The sequence below is a fragment of the Uloborus diversus genome, chromosome 6 (assembly GCF_026930045.1).
Source record: "Uloborus diversus isolate 005 chromosome 6, Udiv.v.3.1, whole genome shotgun sequence".
NCBI lineage: Eukaryota > Metazoa > Arthropoda > Arachnida > Araneae > Uloboridae > Uloborus > Uloborus diversus.
Window position 1 is genome coordinate 129690361 of NC_072736.1, and position 22111 is coordinate 129712471.

The 22111-nt window shown below is 34.0% G+C and overlaps 1 protein-coding gene across 2 annotated transcripts in view; it reads left to right on the top strand.

Moving 5' to 3' along the window:
• Positions 1 to 22111, top strand: part of LOC129225164 (probable chitinase 10) — a 37141-nt gene that overhangs the window by 892 nt on the left and 14138 nt on the right. The window contains exons 1-4 of one of the 2 annotated variants that reach the window (XM_054859730.1): positions 12099 to 12117; positions 17287 to 17349; positions 18660 to 18824; positions 21190 to 21383. In XM_054859730.1, the coding sequence (XP_054715705.1) occupies positions 12114 to 12117; positions 17287 to 17349; positions 18660 to 18824; positions 21190 to 21383 (426 nt within the window). In that variant the 5' untranslated portion in view covers positions 12099 to 12113. Of the gene's footprint in view, positions 1 to 12098; positions 12118 to 17286; positions 17350 to 18659; positions 18825 to 21189; positions 21384 to 22111 lie in introns of those variants that run through there. The other variant, XM_054859729.1, reaches the window with a different exon arrangement.

Here is a 22111-nt window from a genome sequence, read left to right on the forward strand (position 1 = left end):
CTTTCACTGTTTGTTCAGTTTGGTACTGGGAAGGTTTATAGACCAGTTCGAAAAAAATCCGATTGATAGTTCCCTTTTTATTCCAATTTTAGTCCCAATTTTCGCATAAATGCCCCAACATGGGGGTGGAAAAAAACGTGCACATATTAACATTATATGTCCATCGAAAGCGCCAATTTTTCTGCTGAAGATAGCATCTGTTCGAAGTTTCTAAGTTGTATAAAAAACGAGTTATGAGTTTTTTTGTTCCCTGTTCGAAGGCTTTCATCAACCCAAGTCATTATTTAGTGTGTCATCTCAACTCCCAAGAATTGTTGTATTGTTGAATATTTTTGCGTTTCGTCTGACTTTTTGAGGCTTTTCTCAAGTCAAATCTTAAAGTAACGTTTTCCCACAAGATTGGCTAAAAATAAATGGATTTGGCTGATCATTTTACTTTTAAACGGAACTTATGTAATTAATGGTTTATTATTATTATTTATGCTGATTGGACACTTGCTCACTATATCCAACCAACCAGCAGAAATATCGCCAGAATTTTTTCAAAAAGATTTCAGTAGCTGATGCATTTGGCAGTTTTTTTCCACTGTCGCTGTTTTTGAGCCCAAAGACTACGTAATAATGTTTCTCAGCTTTCACCATATAAACAAAATATCGCCAATCAAAGATACTTAAAAAAAAAAAAAAATACTATGTAAAATAATTCAACAACTAAATTAGGCAAACCCATAAACCGCACTAAAACTTCCATTAATTTTTCTTTTTGCACGATTTCAAACAATCGCCAAATTTTACTACTTATTTTGGAAACATTTCGGATGAAACCGTTTAGCGCCATTTTATTTTGACCAAAAGTATCTCAGCATCTGGCAACAATATTTCTATAATAAAAATTAGTAAAGAGGGGGAGTATTATCGAAAGTGTCCCAAAATGATTCTCGCAAATTTGGTAAGATTTTTAACCGCACCAAGTGCCCATAAAAATTGAAATTTCCCAAAATAACTAAAGCAAGTGTAAGGGGAACACGGGCGGCTACATTTTTTAAAACAGTTCGTACATCAATAACTATAGAGAGAAAGTTTTAGATTTTAAAAAAAGTACTAACGGATAAATCTTCTTAAACATGTAAAGTTTAATTTCATATTTTGGAAATTCTTCAAATTTGTATACACTTCGTGTTTTCGTTTCTAAATGAATACTATTTTGCTCTTTTTACTTACTGCTACTCTAGTATTATATAAATAAATACTGAGAGGAATGTTAACAGGTCTCAATATTTTGATAACAAGAAATTTAAAATGTTATAATAACAAAAAGAATTTTTGACTTTCAAACAAAATATTACAATACTAGAAAGTCGCCCGTCAAGGTATGACAGGTGAAAATTTCTTCTACATTTGAACGAAGCCATTGCCTGTTTGGTAATATTTTAATAGTTGAAATGGTAACCCTAACTCCAGTGGATGAACCCTAAACTCCAGTAGGTAGCGTTCATTGTTGACCATTTTTTCGTTTCTTCATTCCCCTGAAATGACAGTCTTACCAGTAAAACAGTTAAGTTACCGGATCAAGTTCAGCCTTGTCACAATAAAGCCTTTCCCTGCATGTTAAACATTACCAAAACATATTATCAAATGATCATGCTGTGGCACGAGTTTCATGTTGAAACACGCGGGTTACTGGATCATCTGCTATCTTACTAATCTTACTAATATTATATATGCGAAAGTTTGTCTGTATGGATGTATGGATGTATGGATGGATGTATGGATGTTTGTTACTCTTTCACGCAAAAACTACTGAACGGATTTTGATGAAACTTTACAATAATATAGCTTATGCATCAGAATAACACATAGGGTAGTTTTCGTCCCGTTATGGGGGGCAAAACCCCCTTAGGGGGGCAATAAAACACAATTTTTGTATAAATTCTCTAATATTGGGATGAAAAAATACTTGCACATATTTACATTATATGTCCATCGAAAGCTCTGATTTTTCTGCTGAAGATGGCACCTGTTCGAAATTTCTAAGTAGAATAAAAAACGAGTTATGAGCTTTTTAGATCCATGTTCGAAGGCTTTCCTCAACTCAATACAGTATTTAGTGTATCATCTCAACTCCCTGTCGATAGCGACAATTGTTGTATTGTTGACTTTCTTTGCTTTTCGTGATTGTTCAAGGCTTTTCTCAAGTCAAATCTTGAAGTAAGATTTTTGCACAAGATTGGCAAATAATACATGATTTGGCTGATGATTTTCCATTTAAACGGAACTTTAATGTAATTAATGGTTTTTATTATTATTTATGCTGATTGAACACTTACTCATTATCCAAACAACCAGCAGATCGCCAAAATATTTGCAGAAAGATTTCCGTAGCTGATGCATTTGGCAGTTTTTTCAACGTTGCTGTTTTTGAAGCCGAAGACTACGTCATAATGTTTCTCAGCTTTCACCATGTAAACAAAATATCGCCAATCAAAGAATTTTCATAAGACTTTTTTTACTGTGTTAAATAATCCAGCAACTAAATTAGGTAAATCCATAAACAGCACAAAAACTTCCATTAATTTTCCTTTTTGCACAATTTCAAAATCACCAAATTTTATTACTTATTTCGGTAACATTTCGGATGAAACTGTTTAGCGCCATTTTATGGTGACCAAAAATATCTCAGCATCTGGCGACGATATCTCTGTAACGAAAATTAATATATCGTTTTACAAAGTAAGGAAAGAATGGGGGAGCATCATCGAAGGTATCCCGAAACGACTTTCGCAAATTCGGTAAAATCGCACCAAGAGCCACAATGATTGAAATTTCCCGAAATAACTAAAGCAAGTATAAGGGGATTACGAGCGCAGCTACTTTTTTTTAATCACTTCGTACTTCATTAGCCATACAGAGAAGGTTTTAGACTCCATGTTAAAAAAAAAGTATCAACAGATTAATCTTTTTAAACATGAGAAAATTAATTTAATGTTTTTTAAATTTGTGTATATGCTTAAATATAGTGCTTTCGTTTCTAAATCAATACTACTTTGTTCTTTATACTTATTGCTATTTTAGTTTTATGGGTAAGGAAGAAACTCGATTTTTAATCACGTCAAAAAGATGTGTTTTAAATTCTTTCACTTAAAACAGAAAACAAAAGCAAGTAACGATTTTTTCTAATAATTATTACTGACCCAGGCAACGCCGGGTATTTTTGCTAGTTATATATAAGAGGATGAGTAGCAATTTTTAAAAACTTTTTATATTATCATATGTTTTTGATCTTTAGAGGTAACTTTTTCCTGACTGGAATATACTAAATGTGTTACATAGTTAGAATATTACCAAATATGTTGCGCTATAAACCGAGTAAATACTTCACCCTGTCACTTTGCTCCACATTCCCCTCCTTAAGCTCTAATTAAAAATCTTGTGTAAAAGTAAAACATAAAAGCTGTGATTAAAAAAAACATTCAGTCTATTTATGAATTTAGTTTAAGAATATGAAAACTGTAAATAGCAAGAGAAAAAACACTTATGCAAGAGTTAAATATAGGGTAAAAAAGTGCAGGAAGAAATAATGGGCAAAAAATTAATAAAATGAATAAATAAGTAAAAAATAAGTAAGTAAAAAATAAGTAAGTAAAAATAAATATAAGTAAAAAATAAATAAATACAATAAATAAATAAAAATCCAGAGATAAATTTAGGATAAAAGTGTAGGAGGAAATAATGTGAAAAAAAGTATATTTCAGAGACAAATTTCGTGATAAAAATAAAATACAAATTATCCAAAAAAAAAAAAAAAAAAATCTAGACTTAAACAGACTTAAAATGTAGGAGAAAACATAGCCGAAATATGCCTACCTCGAATTTCACGAGATAGAATCAAAGTTCAAGATAAAATGGTTTCGAGTTACAAAGGATTTGATAAACTTACAAAAATTCAATTGATAAAAGTCAAAATACTAATATATTCTTTTTATTAACAAGGCTGATTCATTGTGATAACAAGTTAAACTATTTTTTAGAATTACATCGATAATGAGTGTAGGTTCACCTCTATGAACTTAGGGGATTAGTAGGACCTTTCAAGGATTATCATTCAAAAATATTATGGTTTTAACTTGCTCGTTAATCGGGCCAATCTAAACACTGGAAATGCAATGAACACTGAGGACATAGCAAAATGGATGTTTTTGATTACTCGAAAATTCAGGAATCGCCATCACTCTTCTTATCAATACCCTCTTCCAACAGTTTCTGAATGAATGGAATTTCAAGAAAACTAGCTCCATATGCAGACTTTCTTTGGAAAAAACGTCCACAGAGACTTGAAACACCTCATAGCTGCTGCTGTTTGCCTCTAATTTCAGCTGTTAATGAAGATCGTTAGGATCAAAACTGAAACTGACATTGTAACCGGAATTCGAGATATATAGGCTTTCACAGATATGTATTCAAGATAAATATGGAAATGAGCTGATGTGTGCATCACATGACTTCCTTTTTACTCCAATTTAATGTCATTTCCCCATTATTGGCAATTTTAATGTGATTCAATAGTTTTCTCTCTAAATAACACCAACAGTGGCCAAACTGAAACCAAATTAAAAAAATTAAATTAGTTTGAATTCTGACATTTTGAATTTAAATTATGTATTTCGCAATCACTAGTTGCGACCTACTCATTGGAGTTATTGTTTCTAGAAACGGCTCCTGTCCCCACAAGCTAACCCCTCCTCCAGGGCGGTTACGTGTGTATAGTTGTGTGTGTGCGTGCGTAGGCACGCGTGCATGCATATGTAGGCTTGTGTGTGTGCGGAGACCTGTGTGTATGCACGTAGGCGTGTGTGTATATGTGAGTGTGTATGTGTGTGAGCATGTGTGTGTACAGGACATAGACGCCTCCGACCAGGAAAAGCGGATTCCGACGCGCCAGCAGAGGCTGGTGGGCGGTGTGCTGCAGAGCCCCCTGGTCCAAGCTGAAAAAGGAGCCTCAACGCTAAGAACGGTCAAGTGAGAACAATAAGCAATCGTGATTGCTCAAAAAAAAAAAAAAAAAATCACCAAATTTGTTGCCAATTTGACGACAAAACTTGGCGACCAAAAACTGGCGATATATCGCCAAGTGTCCGCTAAATTATAGCACCACTTGAGTTTACATCGAAATTAACATTGATTTCTCCCCAAAAGGAAGCAAAAGACCCCCTTAGGAACATCCAAATGCAATCAAAAGGGAAGGTGCACAACTAGACCCCACTAGGAGTCAACGTACCAAATTCCAACTTTCTAGGACATACCGTTATTGAGTTATGCGAGGTACATACACGCATACCCACATACATACGTACATACGGACGTCACGAGAAAATTCGTTGTAATTAACTCGGGGGTCATCAAAATGGATGTTTCGGGTGTCTGTACGTTCCTAGGCATGTATTCACGTGTGTTCGGGGTCGAAAAAAAAATTTTTTTTCGCGAATACAATACTTGCTTTTTTGTAAAAGGAAGTAAAAAAGTTGAATGTATGCTAAAAATGCAGGGAAGTTGAAAAACCTTCGACATAGGAAGGTTTGCGAATAAACAAGTTCGAGATAAACAGGTTTGACTAATGTGAAAAAAATTTCAATCCAGAGGTAAGACTAGTGTAAAAAGTATGAAACAAAAATAATCCGATAAAAAATATTTATTGTTGAGTTAAATTTTTAAAAAAAGTTTCACTATGCTCCTGATATTGCTACCGATTTATTTATTTCATTATTACACAACTAGCAAAAATACCCGGCGTTGCCTGGGTCAGTAATTGTACGTTGAGCCAGAGGAAAAATTTCCACGTACACAAAAAAAACACCGTAATTTTATGTGTGTAAAAACAAGCCACACAACATCATTGAATTTTCAGCCAAAACTGCCATTTTTATTTATCGTTCCATGGAACAAAACAAAAATTGCGCCCTCTATAAATTAAAGTAGAAGTAATTAAAATAAAAATAGAACCAAACATTCTCCCCGCCCTGTCAAGAGTCATTCTTGACAGTCAACTGGTAACAGTACTAGTTTCGAGATGAATCGCCTGAACAGTTCAAAGTTCGTTTTAATGTCCTCATTTTCATTCACAGATAATAAAAACTTCTGAATGTCGTTGAGCTTCCGTTCAGCTCCACAACAAAATTTCGACCATTGTCACAAAATATATGACGCGGTGCTCCACGACGGGAACTAAATCTTCGTAATGCCGCTAGAAAATTATCTGCAGACAAATCTCTTGCTGCTTCTAAATGAACGGCTTTTGTTGCAAAACACGCAAAAATTGCAACATATCCCTTTGTAGTTTTTGATCCTCTTCCTTTATTAAATTTCAAAACAAAAGGACCTGCGTAGTCGATTCCCGTGTTTAAGAAAGGACGCGCATGTGTAACCCTTACTTCGGGCAGATCACCCATTATTTGAGTAGTTTTTGCTTGCCTATACCGTGTACAAGTGATGCAATTGTTAATAATTTTCTTAACGAGTTTTTTACAATTGATGATCCAAAATCTTTGTCTGAGAATATTTGTTAGCAGTGTTTGTCCAGCATGAAGGTAAATCAAATGATATTGCCGAAGTAGAAGGCTACTAATTTTGTGATTCGCTGGTAATGTCCAAGGATGCTTTGCACCAAACGGCAGCAATGACTTTTGCAATCTTCCGCCCACCCGTAATGCATCATTTTCATCAATGAAAGGATTCAGTGGGAGTAGTGGGCTTTTAGTTGAAATAGCTTTGTTATTTCTTAATAAGTGCAGTTCCTTAGAAAATGATGAACTTTGAACAAACAAAATATTTTTTAACATAGCCATATTTCTTTCAACAGAAGTTATGGGAATAGAAGTTGCAGCCTTCAATCTTAAGTTATTTTTCTTACACCTATTAATAAATCTCAAACAGTAAGCTACAATACCAACTATTTTAGATAAAGAAGAAAAACTATCAAACAATTTTTCAAAGAAATTGTCTTTGCTTTCTGTTAAATTGCAATTTAATACTTTAAGCTTTTTTTCCGCTAGTGTGTTTTTGTTTTCTTGCACCTGAATGGCTTCAGGCCAATCCTTTGAATCTTTGAGTAGCCAAGGTGGCCGTTCCACCACAAATTGCAATCAATTAACAAATTAGCATTTAGCCCGCGTGAGGCAATATCTGCCGGGTTCTCTTTTGATTTCACGTAGCCCCAACTTTTGAATGGAATTATTTTCAAAATTTCAGATGTTCTATTAGCTACGAACTGTTTCCATTTACGGGGATGGCTAGCTAACCACGCTAGAACTACTGTAGAATCAGTCCAAGCAAAAATTTCTATTTCAAAATCTTTCAATGCAACTTGAACAGACTGCAGAAGACGCGCTAATAATCTTGCAGCATTCAATTCCAAACGTGGGATTGAAATTTGTTTAATAGGACAAACTTTTGTTTTTGCAACCATCAAACTGGATTTTCTTGAACCGTCTGCTGTGGTTTGCACCGTATATATTGCAGCAGCATACGCTAATTCCGACGCATCGGAAAACCCATGAATTAGAATTAACTTATGCGTATTTAACCACCTTGGAATCTTTATTAAATTAACAGATAATAGATTTTCTTGAAATTTTTTCCAATCTTTTTGTAACTCATTTGGCAGAGCTGTATCCCAATCTAATTTATGTAACCACAATTTTTGATAAAATATTTTAACTATTACAGTACAATGAGATAAAAGTCCTAATGGATCAAATATCTTTGCAGATTCTGAGAGAATGTGTCTTTTTGTTACTAAATGCTCTTCACGAAAGGCAATTTTAAACGTAAAGCAATCCGAATTCGAGTCCCAATAAAGTCCTAAAACTTTTGATTCCTTACTTGGAAGAATTTGAACCTCAGCTAAATTTCTCGAATCAGACTCAATGTGATTCAAAATTTCTTAAGCATTTGATCTCCATTTTCTGAGATGAAAACTATGTGAACCTAGTTTTTCAGACAACTCAGAACAAATTTTAATACCTTCACTTATATTATTTACACCCGATAAAAAATCATCCATGTAAAAGTCATTTAAAATAACTTTCGAAAGAAGTGGATTTTCTGTTTCGCAGTTCATTCCTATTTGTTGCAGCACTCTGGTTGCCAAAAATGGGGCCGATGCAGTTCCGTATGTTAAAGTACGCAATCTAAATTCCTGCATTTCAGACTTTGAATTGGTTCTCCATAGTATGAGCTGATAGTTTTGATCTTCCTCAGATACCCACACCTGTCTATACATTTTAGCAATGTCTGCAGTAAAAGCAAATTCATACATGTGAAAGTTCAACAAAATTGAAAATAAGTCTCTCTGAACGATTGGACCAACACCCAAAACAGAATTTAATGAGACCGATGTCGAAGTTTTACTTGATGCATCGAAAACCACCCTTAGCTGCGTAGTTACACTATCAGGCTTTAAAACTGCATGATGGGGTAAAAAATAATGTTTTCCTGGATCTGTTAAACTTGCAAGAACCATGTGACCCATGCCTTCATATTCCCCCATAAACTCTTTATATTCTTGTTCTAGCATTTCATCCTTTTTAAATTTGCGTTCCATAGCAAATAAGCGTGAAATTGCGGCAACTTTTGATTCACCCAACATATCTTTTGATTTATAGAACGGAAGTTTAACTTCAAATTTCCCGTCTTCCAAAATTTTATGAGTATTTTCAAAATTACTTTCACAAAACTGTTCTTCATCCGTCAAAACCTTTTCTTTATGGTTTATATCTTCTGTTTTCCAAAACACCTGCAATGTTTTGTCAGTATTTATTTCCGAATGCATGTTGATTAAATTTATCTCTCTTGAATCACCTGCTTGCGATTTTAGTTTACCCGAAATAACCCATCCAAAAACTGTATTTTGAGCTATTGGTTCATTTTTAGCTCCTATAATTTGCCCAGGACGTAGTGTCTGAAACACATAATCTGCTCCGATCATTACATCAATAGGTCCAGGCTGTTGGAACCGAGGATCTGCTAAATCAATACTTTTTAAATAACTTAAGTTACTAGTATCTAATTGTTCCGACGGTAAATTATCTGTCAATTTATTTAGAACAAATGCCTGACCGTTCAATTTAGGGGCCTTTTCTTGTGTTTTCGAATGGATAGTTAAATTTACTACTCCTCGAGTGGTGTCCGCTTTGCTTCCTCCTATGCCGTTTATTAAAATTCTAGCATTTTTTCTTTTTAAATTCAATCTTTGTAAACAACTTTCCGAAATAAAAGAGGCCATAGATCCAGAGTCGAGCAAAATACGACAGTCTTGAGCCTGTCCTGACGAATCATTAATTTTTACAACTGCCGTAGGCAGCAAAGCACTACCCGAATGTTCATTTATGTTGACCGAAAGGTTTGAATTCTCAGTTTCCTCTACAGAGACTTTATTACTGCTTGAGGAAATTTGCAACGAATTTTTAGAACTCTCATGTAATAATGTATTGTGTTTTTGTTTACAAATACGACATAGAAAATTACTAGTGCAACTTTTAGCATTATGCTGCTTAAAACACACGAAGCATAATCCACTTTTATACACAAAACTTCTTCTAGGTTCATTATCCATCAGTTTAAATTTCATACAATTGTGTAGACCATGCCCCCCATTACATTTAGGACACCTTTGCTTTAAATTACTAATTAAATTTGCTTTGACAACTTTATCCGGTTTTGAAACCCATTTCTTATTATTTTCTTCATCACATACTTCTAATGATGAACATCTTTCACTCAAAAGCTGAATAAATTCTTCAAACTTAGGGAATTCCTTATCACAAGTCTTTTGCGACCAAATTTGACGCGTTTCACAATCCAACTTTTGCAAAAGCAAGTATATAAGCCATGGATCGCGTAACGTTGCTTCATTATGCAATGATTTCAAACCCTTAATTACCTCATCAGAGGTATCTGCCAATTGTCGTAAATTACAACCATTTACTTTAATAATATTAGGCTGCTCAATAAATGTTTTCAATAAAGAATTAACAATCTGTTTCTTTTTATCATATCTATTAAGCAATTTTTGCCACGCTTCATCATAACCATTTTCACATACCGGAATATGCTTAATTATAGCAGCTGCCTCTTCTAACAATAAACCTTTCAAATACTGAAATTTCTGTACTTTGCTTAAAGATTCATTACCATGTACTGTGGAAACATATAAATCTTTGAAATTGAGCCAGTCTGTATAATTACCATTAAACGATGGAATGTTAAGCCGTGGCAATTTAAAATCACCTTTAATAGAATGCACTGGATTAATATTCGTAGAAATAACATTTTCATTAATTACAATTTCATCCAACAAATTTTGCAATTTGACTCTGGTATCGAAATACAGTTCCGTAAATTCTTCAATTTCCGAATCTTTTTCTAGCAAAAGCCCATTATATTTATCAAAATCTTTAAACGCTTCTTCTACTTTTTCCAATCTAATAAGAATATCATTTTTAGATAACACAGATTGCAATGAATTGCAAATTCTGGTTAATGAGGCTTTAGCTCGCTCACGGAGCTTTTTTGCTTCTGTATCTTCCATACCAAAGTCAGCGGCTTTTTCTAATTCCATAAAAATTAGAGAAAATATTATACTTATCTTTCCAATTTTTTTTTCAGATATCTCGCCGGTGCCTCCAATTTTATGTACGTTGCGCCAGAGGAAAAATTTCCACGTACACAAAAAAAACCCGTAATTTTATGTGTGTAAAAACAAGCCACACAACATCATTGAGTTTTCAGCCAAAACTGCCATTTTTATTTATCGTTCCATGGAACAAAACAAAAACTGCGCCGTCTATAAATTAAAGTAGAAGTTATGAATTAAAGTAGAAGTAATTAAAATAAAAATAGAACCAAACAGTAATTATTATGAAAAAAAATCGTTACTTGCTTTTGTTTTCTGTTTTAAGTGAAAGAATTTAAAACACATCTTTTTTGACGTGATTAAAAATCGAGTTTCTTCCTTACCCATAAAACTAAAATAGCAATAATTATAAAGAACAAAAAACGAAAGCACTATATTTAAGCATATACAAATTTCCAAAACATGAAATTAATCTTCTCATGTTTAAAAAGATTAATCTGTTGATACTTTTTTTTTAACATGGAGTCTAAAACCTTCTCTGTATGGCTAATGAAGTACGAAGTGATTAAAAAAAAGTAGCTGCGCTCGTAATCACCTTATACTTGCTTTAGTTATTTTGGGAAATTTCAATCATTGTGGGTTCTTGGTGCGATTTTATCGAATTTGCGCGAGTCATTTTGGAGTACCTTCGATGATGCTCCCCCTTCTTTCCTTACTTTGTAAAACGATATGATATTAATTTTCGTTACAGAGATATCGTCGCCAGATGCTGAGATACTTTTGGTCACCATAAAATGGCGCTAAACAGTTTCATCCGAAATGTTTCCAAAATAAGTAGTAAAATCTGGTGATTGTTTGAAATTGTGCAAAAAGGAAAATTAATGGAAGTTTTTGTGCTGTTTATGGATTTGCCTAATTTAGTTGCTGGATTATTCAACACAGTAAAAAAAGTCTTTTGAAAATTCTTTGATTGGCGATATTTTGTTTACATGGTGAAAGCTGAGAAACATTATGACGTAGTCTTCGACTTCAAAAACAGCGACGTTAAAAAAACTGCCAAATGCATCAGCTACAGAAATCTTTCTGCAAAAATTTTGGCGATCTGCTGGTTGATTGGATAATGAGTAAGTGTTCAATCAGCATAAATAATAATAAAAACCATTAATTACATTAAAGTTCCGTTTAAGTGGAAAATGATCAGCCAAATCATGTATTATTTGCGAATCTTGTGCAAAAATCTTACTACAAGATTTGACTTGAGAAAAGCCTTGAACAGTCACGAAAAGCAAAGATAGTCAACAATACAACAATTGTCGCTATCGACAGGGAGTTAAGATGATACACTAAATACTGTATTGAGTTGAGGAAAGCCTTCGAACATGGAACTAAAAAGCTCATAACTCGTTTTTTATTCTACTTAGAAATTTCGAACAGGTGCCATCTTCAGCAGAAAAATCAGAGCTTTCGATGGACATATAATGTAAATATGTGTAAGTATTTTTTCATCCCAATATTAGAGAATTTATACAAAAATTGTGTTTTATTGCCCCCCTAAGGGGGTTTTGCCCCCCATAATGCGACGAAAACTACCCTATGTGTTATTCTGATGCATAAGCTATATTATTGTAAAGTTTTATTAAAATCCGTTCAGTAGTTTTTGCGTGAAAGAGTAACAAACATCCATACATCCATGCAGACAAACTTTCGCATATATAATAGTAGTAAGATTCATGTTTGTAAATTTTGCCGCTTCGTTTTCTGGAATTTCAGTTGAGGTAAAATTTGGTTTTGGAGACATTTATACGAAACAATATTAAAAAAAAACTGTACGACAAAATTTTCTAACACTTTACGCACAAAAGCTTATGGTATATAGGTAGCATGATGTGGTACATAGGTAGCACTCTTATTCATATAAATGATTTCATCTTTGTTATAAAGGATTACTAAAGCGTAAAAATCTTTATTAACAATTAACTTTAAAATTTCTGTTATTCAATTTTGCTTTTTGGAACGATTAAAGAGCTTGTTGAGTTTCAAAAGTCCATCATCCACAGTTCTACGCATGTTTGAATTCGAACGTGTTAACTGATTTAATATATTAAACACATTACTGTCTGACCATCAATTACATGGAAAGGTTAATACCCGGTTTATAGGCGGAAATGGATGCATCCATTAGTTTGCAGGGTCGTAGTTTGTTCGTCACAGATATGCGCTTTTGTCTATTTAGACGCAGTTTTGAGCAAATGACAGTTCGTTCACCGAATCATTTCATAAATCTAAGTTATATTCAATATATATTCTTACTACAAAAATTGATTGGTATATTTTTAACAACATAATTTTACGCTTACCATTTTGATTCTACTTTTCCTGACGAAATGAAAACACTGTATTTTCTTTTTGCGTTTCCGTAGAAACTGTTTGTTTCCACGATTTTTCAACTTAGAGAATGTAATAAATTAATTAGGAACTAGTGATATTTTAAAACGTGTGAATTAAAATCTCACCAATCCAATTTTTGCTTCTCCCTGCTGGATTCATTCATATGGAATCGTCTTAACTTGGCCAATTGCCAAATTACATACAATCCGTGGTCAAACAGTACTTTCATCTCGGAACTCAAGCAAGTATAGAATTGTTGAGGATGGACTTCTGAAACTTGACAAACTCTTTTATCGTTGCGAAAACTAAAAATTAATAATAGTAATTATAAAGGAAACGGTTAGTAAATTTAACAAATTATTTCCGTAAAAAAATACTATTATTCACCCTTGATTTTGGCAACGATTACATATTTGAATACAGATTTACTGATAGGATCAGTTTGTCGGTGACACTAACTCATAAGATGTTATTCTACCAAAAATCGCCCAACACGGCTGAAGAATTTTACATTTTTAAAATCCACGCAATTTCATTCTGAATTACCTGTAAGTTAGTATTTGGGAGTAAAAGGAAAATGCGTGCAATTTTTACAGCAAATTTGTGCCCCTTGTGGGAAATTACATTTTAATAGACGCATCAAGTGTTGTGCAAAACACTAAGTACGTTAGATTCGTGTTTTACTGCATGAACTTTTAATTAATACTAGCAAAAATACCCGGCGTTGCCTGGGTCAGTAATAATTATGAGAAACAATCGTTACTTGCCCTTGTTTTCTGTTTTAAGCGAAAGAATTTAAAACAAACCTTTTTTGACGTGATTAAAAATCGAGCTTCTTCCTTACTCATTAAACTAAAATAGCAATAAGTATAAAGAACGGAATAGTATTCAATTAGAAACGAAAGCACGACATTTAAGCATATACAAATTTGAAGAATTACCGAAACATGAAATTAAACTTTACATGTTTAAAAAGATTTATCTGTTAGTACTTTTTTTTTTTAATCTAAAACCTTCTCTGTATCACTATTGATGCGCGAACTGTTTTAAAAACTGTAGCCGCCCGTGTTCCCCGTACACTTGCTTTAGTTATTTTGGGAAATTTCAATTTTTGTGGGCACTTGGTGCGGTTTAAAATCTTACCAAATTTGCGGGAATCATTTTGGGACACTTTCGATAATACTCCCCCTCCTTACTAATTTTTATTATAGAAATATTGTCGCAAGATGCTGAGATACTTTTGGTCAAAAAAAAAAAAAAATAAATAAATAAATAAATAAATAAATAAATAAATAAAAATAAAAATTAAAAAAATGTCGCTAAACGGTTTCATCCGAAATGTTTCCAAAAATAAGTAGAAAAATTTGGCGATTGTTTGAAATCGTGCAAAAAGAAAATTTAATGGAAGTTTTTGTGCGGTTTATGGATTTGCCTAATTTAGTTGTTGAATTATTTTTACACAGTATTTGTTTTTAACACGCTTTTATTAGTTTCACCTGTATGTATGTATGTATGTATGTATGTATGTATGTATGTATGTATCTTGTAATGGAATCTTGCAGCTCAAATTTCGCCCACTTCCTGCGATTGGATTCTTTTGAAATTTGGCACGCGATCTCAAACCAGATGACAATGCAATATTCTATAATCAAATTAATTAATTAACCCTTTTAATTGTTAGTTTCCTCCAATTTTAATCAATATTTTGGCATAAATCCAACAATGTAAAAAAGGAAAAATTTTAAAAAATACATCAAAAAATGCTCGCAAAATTATTTCAAAATATCTACAAAAACCTTTAATTTTTCTGCATCAGACAAAATTTGTTCCAATGTTCCAAGGTAATTAGAACATGAAATATAATTGTTTTTAACTAATTTCATGCCAAAATTTAGGTGAGCCTTCAATTGGAAATTCATTGCTGATCAGACCATTGTTGAACAAAACTTTTATTCAAATGCATCTCAAATTTTCAAAGTAATATAAATAAGATTTCTGCAAACATACATCGATGACTCACAGTAGCTTCCCATCGGGGTGCCCTTGTCTTAACTTTATGATATTACCTCGCACTCGTTTTATAAATAATTTCGTCGCTTGATAATTCTCCAACATAAGACTAAAAAGCAGAAAAATAAAATAATAGTTTAAAAAACTAAAAAAACACGCTTTCGTAGCAAAATGAACTAAAAAGTGAAAAATAATCTTTGGATGATAGTAGTTGACCAATCACTTAATTTTAATGTAATACAAAAAAGCGTGGGGGGCTTCTTATCAGTTGTCTTGAATTTCTTCCATTTGTTTTCCAAGCAAAAATGTAAATAGACAGCACCCCACGCTTTTTTGTATTACATTAAAATTAAGTGATTGGTCAACTACTATCATCCAAAGATTATTTTTCACTTTTTAGTTCATTTTGCTACGAAAGCGTGTTTTTTTAGTTTTTTAAACTATTATTTTATTTTTAAAAGTATCTTTGATTGGCGATATTTTGTTTACATGGTGAAAGCTGAGAAACATTATTACGTAGTCTTTGGGCTCAAAAACAGCGACAGTGGAAAAAACTGCCAAATGCATCAGCAACTGAAATCTTTCTGAAAAAATTCTGGCGATATTTCTGCTGGTTGATTGGATATAGTGAGCAAGTGTCCAATCAGCATAAATAATAATAATAAACCATTAATTACATAAGTTCCGTTTAAAAGTAAAATGATCAGCCAAATCCATTCATTTTTAGCCAATCTTGTGGAAAAACGTTACTTTAAGATTTGACTTGAGAAAAGCCTCAAAAAGTCAGACGAAACTCAAAAATATTCAACAATACAACAATTCTTGGGAGTTGAGATGACACACTAAATAATGACTTGGGTTGATGAAAGCCTTCTAACAGGGAACAAAAAAGTTCATAACTCGTTTTTTATACAACTTAGAAACTTCGAACAGATGCTATCTTCAGCAGAAAAATTGGCGCTTTCGATGGACATATAATGTTAATATGTGCACGTTTTTTTCCACCCCCATATTGGGGCATTTATGCGAAAATTGGGCCTAAAATTGGAATAAAAAGGGAACTATCAATCGGATTTTTTTCGAACTGGTCTATAAACCTTCCCAGTACCAAACTGAACAAACGGTGAAAGTCTCAGTCAAATCTGCCGGGTAGTTTCTGAGATCTTAGGGAACAAATTTACCAAACTCCATTTTTATATATATAGATAGACTGTACTTCTGTGTAATGCAAATTAATTTTACAATTTTCTGGAAACAATATTTAAAAACCTTTTTTTTGGATCAGTAACGGACGTATCTCACAAGAAACGTCCGTTAGGATGACGTAGAAGAGTATAGACTCTACTTCTGTATAATGCAATTAAATTGTGAAGATTTCCAAAAACAACATTCAAATTTTTATGATATACCTATGACAAACGTATCTCATAAAATACGTCCGTTACAGAGAAAACACACATTTAAGTGTTTTGGGAAATTTTCAAAATTTAATTGCATTATACAGAAGTAAAGACAATGAAACAAGAATCTGGCATAATTGGAGTGTTTGGAGGCTGTTCTGTCCAACAATAGATAGATACAAGTAGTTATCAAAATAATGGAAACACTCTGTGACAAGTGTTAGGAATCGCTACTCTGCCATAAATAATCTGTTGATAAAGGTGCCTTCTGTCTCTAATCACTCACACTGGTGAATCCAGATGGTGATTGAGTTCTCTGATCATTTTTGCTGATATTGTTCGCGTTTTAGACATTACAATCCTCTTCAATACCGTCGGTTTCTTTTAATAAGCTTCTCTTTGAGCACACTATTCTGCTTTACCGAGCTTGTCTTACGCGCTGCGTGTATGCTGTCATGACTTTAGATACTGTACCTCTAGAAACACCAAAATGTTTCAGTTACACTTGCTTCAGCTAGACGCGCTCCAACAATTTGCTCTCTTTTAAAATTTGAGAGGTCCGATATTTCACGTGCTTGAAAAAAAATCCAAGATGTCCAGAACTTCAGTTAATCCACCATATGCTACCAGAATATGTACATTGCTATTTATAAAAAAAACCAGATATCTAGTTTTATTTTTTATTACATACGAAGCACATTCAAAAATGTCACTTTTATTCACAGGTGTTTCCATTATTTTGATAACTACCTGCACGTCTGTTACCGTTCTCTCACCATTATGTGGAATTTATCTACCATACTGTCAGCAAACATAATCGTATATAATTTTTGAACTGCATTATTTGAATTTCTTTTTCAGGTGAAATAAACTTGACGAAAAGGTTTCATGATAGAAGTATTTCCAATCCAGAAATTAGCAAAGGTAACATCTTTTTTTTTTGTTCCAATTTTAATACGGAACGAATCTATTTACATAACTCCGTGTTCCTGCGTGCTTTAAGTTTTGATAAATGATTCAAAAATGAATTCAATGGCCATCATTTTTTACACTCACGTCAGGATTTTTTCGGAAATCACCACAAATTTCAAAATTCGCAAACGATTTTAAAATTGTGACTTTAAAGTAGACATAGATTTGTTTATTAACTAGTTCATTGTTTACCTTATACTTAAGGTGCCCATGCGTACCGTTATGAGAGACAATCCTGTTTTCAAGTAGGCTGTCCCGTTGTCTCCGTACATAGGGTAAGCTCACCAGTAACACCCAAGGTTCCAGTAACAAACAGTCATAAGTTTGGTTTTAAGTAGTAGGCCTTTTAGGTGAGTATAACAGATGCTGCAGCCCATTAATACGGTGAAGCCATCTAATGTTATCAGAGTGAATTTCATGATCCAGTTGGTATTTATAAGGCAGTGGTGGGAAGTTATGAACAGCCACCACGTAATCAGGGGGTGTTTCATGTTCATTTAAATTTAAAAAGGCTTTAGTTAAAAAAAATTAATTTGAACTTTGACATCTTGAATTCAAATTATGTTTTCCGCAATCACGAGTGTGTGTGTGGGAGGGGGGTATGTTTGTTTGTGTGTGTGGGGGTATGTGTGTGTAGACATGTGGGTGTGGGTAGTTGTGTGTTTGTGTGTGGGGGTATGTGTATGTGTGGGTAGTTGTGTGTTTGTGTTTGTGTGTGTGTAGGTGTCTGTATGTATGCGCGTGTGTATATGTTTGTTTGTGTATGTAGGTATGTGTAAGTGTAGGATGTGGACGCAACCTGGAGACGGCTTTCGCTAGAGGAGCAGCATCGTGAGGCGGCCGGTCGACGGTGGTGCTGCAAAGGGAGGCGGAGGGGGGGGGGAAATAAAATCATAGGAATTTAAAACTGTCAAGTGAGAACAATAAGCAACCGTGATTGCTCTAAAAAAAAAGAACTTTCGCACATTTTGAAGAGAAAAGGGGCATTTTGTCAACTAATTCTCCTTTCATCATCCATTCTGTTACCCATCCTTTTAGCCTGTCTGTTCCTGGGCATCATCAGATTTTCGGTGTCCGTTACTGGGAGGTAGAACGTTTTTTCGAAATTGAACAAGTAAAAATAGAACTGATTCAAAGGATGCAGAGGCAATCAAACGCCAGATAAGACGTTGTTGAATGCGAGAAAAATATTTTAAAAAGTTTATACATATACGTGGTTTCCTTTTAAGACGAAATGAATTTTTCCACTTTGTTCTTTTCAGGTCGCCTTTTCAAATGCCCCACAAAACATGGCCAATATCCAATGGTGGATGACTGCGGGAAGTACTTTGACTGTGAATACCTAGTACCAACAGTGAAAACGTGCGGCGAAATGCTCTACAACTCTGACACTGGAAAGTGCGACAGCCCCAGCAATGTTACTTGTCGTGAGTTTATTTTTTAGCCACATTCGTGAACGAAAAAAAAATCACTGTTACTAACATAATTCGCACTGAGAAAATTCTAATGTGGAAACCACAACACTTCCTTATGCGCTTGTTACTCTATTGGCAAAAAAAGGGAGAGAGAGAACGTGTTCTCAATGCAAGCGCGTTAAGAAGTAATATATATATATATATATATATATATATATATATATATATATATATATATATATATATATATATATATATATATCAATTTTTAGTTTCTCTCTGTGAGTTTGGGCTTTTTTTATAACTAATAAAAAAACTGTTTCCCTAACTATCAATTTCAGCATCATTCAAATAAATAATGGTTACAGAACATGTCGCTCATTTGGAATTTGGAGGATGAGTGCCACAATACGATGAAAAAAAAAAATTTACAGGAGAAGCGTTTGAAGTATAATTTTTCAGGAAATTTGCTGTAAGAAAAGTAAATTTTGCTGTGCTCTCCAGTGGTTAACATTAGAACAGAAAATCTGTCATTTTCCAAAAAAGTTAAAGTCATTTGAAGGTCTTTAAGCGAAACAAAAAGGAAAATTAAAAATTTCGTATTGTGGCACTCTTTTTCCAAACGAGCGATATCTTTCTTGCTTTCTTTTTTTTCTTTTTTTTTTTGTTTCGCATCTCGATTAGTTTTGTGCCGTTTAATTAGACAGTTAATTAAATCTATCTACATTCTAGTTCGTTCCAGAGCGGCCTCGATGATCTTTCTTGAACTTATCCGTAAAACTGGGTCAGTCAACCCATAAAAAAATATTCAGTTTAGGGTTGTTGTTTTCGTATCCATGGTATTTTAGATCATATTAAAAGTGAGACAATATGGTGTTTCTTTATGTGAAAGATAACTTCAAGTAGACCCATTCTCAGTTTCAAAATATGCGGCGTAAGTGCTGGGCACCCGAAATGTGTCTCAATATTACCCTGACATCCGGATCGTTTCTGAAGGGAACGTATGTCCTAGTCTTGTCCGGGAGAATCTTCATCTCTCTTACATGATCGGGTCTCAGTTTTGCTATAACGGATGATGCCAAAGTTTTAGGGCAGTTGAAATCGGTGATAAGTGGCTTGATGTGCAGTAAACGTCTGTTTTTGGCCGCTGCGTTTGCCTCTGCAAGTAGTGTTACCCGGTTGATCGTCTTCGCGAGCTTCTTTGGCCAATAAATCTGCACACTCGTTGACTTCGATGTTGACGTGTTCAGGGATCCATTGCAGATGACATGCTTTCCCCTTTTGTGCAGACTCTGAAGCAGTTCACTTATCGAAGAAGTAATGTTTGTGTTTAAATTTGCAATTGTTTCTCAGCACGATTTACAGTCAGAATTTTTTACCAACCGGTCTGCCAGGGCGACCCCGAACTTAAATTTTTGTGCGTGCAGAAATTCTCAATTTGCCGAATGGAGCTCTAAATTTTTCCGAATAGAACTCCAAATTTTGCTAAATGGCACTCCAAATTTCACCGAATGATAATAATTTTTGCCGAATGGAAGTCCAAATTTTGCCAAATGGCACTCCAAATTTCGCCGAATGATGATAATTTTGCTAAACAAAACTCCAAATTTTGCCGGATCATCAGAAAAAATTTGTCGAGCATGGAAATTTTTGGAGGTGAGATTAACCTCCTGTGACCTTCCATAAGGCACCTCTGAGGTCTGTTAGGCTTGAAACATTCGAGTCATTTACGTACTGAGTGATAACTTCATTAATTGTAAAGAGTTCGCAAATAAATTTGAAGCTTTGGCGTCTGCTTTTATTTTGTAATGGTATTCATTTCCATCCGAAAAAAGAAAGAAGATGCCTAAACCTCCTTTATTGAAGAGTTTATTTGAGGAACCACCAGTGTATGTTACACTGGTGGTTCCTCCAGTGTATACCCAGTTACCTTGGGAGAGCTTTTCAATGATTGGAAGGCCTTTGTGTTTTAAGAATTTTTGGTTTCTTTTTCTTTTGAGCAAGGTCGTAATAAGTTCAAACCAATCCTTTCCCTGCAGAGGTATTGAGATCAGAATTATCTTGTTGAAGAATTCCGAAAATGGAGGAATACGAGCAGAGCCGTTTAGAAATATTTCGAACTTTACGACAAGGCATTCTTGAAGATAATTCAGGGAGGAATGATCCAGGTTCTCATATCTCGATCAAGCTGGGGACTATCTTTTGAATCTGATTGAACATTTCCAATCATTCAAATCATTTTTAGTGTTGTGGAAACTGATGAATATAGATTAGACTTTTGATTCAAGTTAAACTACTTGTGATTTCAGAATAATCTTCGTCATACGATTCGTTAAAAAGAACTAAGTAATCAAGAATGTATGCTTTTTTGTTTCAGCTCCTTATAACACAAATAAGAAAGTGATCTGCTACTTCGAAAACGAACCCCAGCAGTCCCGCCAACAGAAACCAGAAGACATGGATCCGTATCTGTGCACGCATATCCACTACGCTCATGCGAATTTGGATTCCAACACTTTAAAGATAGTGCCATCAGTGAAAAAGAGAGATATTTTCATGAGGTATTACGAGGTAAAATGTTATTTTCTTCTACTATATGAATGAATCTTCAAGTTGGTTGAAAATTTTGTCTCTCGTGTGGATGCTTTATAACAAGAGATATAATAGGGGAGGGTGGCCCAAAGCGGGTCAATTTTCGAAAAACGCTCGAACATTGTAGTTCAGATTTTCATCCCAACAATTTCGGTTTTATTTCCTAGCAGGGTTCACGAACTTCAAAATAAAAAGTGATTTTTGTATTGTTGTCAATAATTATAACTCTGTCAATAATTATAACCTTAAAAAAAAGGACTACCGTAGTTTGTAAGTGGATGGTGTCTGAATAACGTAAAATTATTGACAATCAAAAAAATAAGCTGATTTTCAACTAATCACGAATCAAACTTCATTTTTTTTAAAGAAATGTATCATTTTTTAATTTTGTGCCCGATTGCGAAATGCCGCTTCACTGCTGCTTCGCTGGGACTGATTAAAACTCGGGGGTGTTTATGTAAACAGGACATATGTATGCATCGCCGCTTACATACCATGGGGTGGAGGCATACGAATGTCTACCCGCTGTGGGCGACCTACCCGCTATGGGCCACCCTCTTCTAAGCGTTTAAAAATCTTAAACACTTTTTCTTCGTCATTACTAGTACCAGTAAAGCTTGCCACATAATTTTTCGATCCTGGAAACTCTTTATCTTGGTTTAGCCCTCCAATCATGGATCTTCATCGCTTTAAAATGTTCCTGTTAA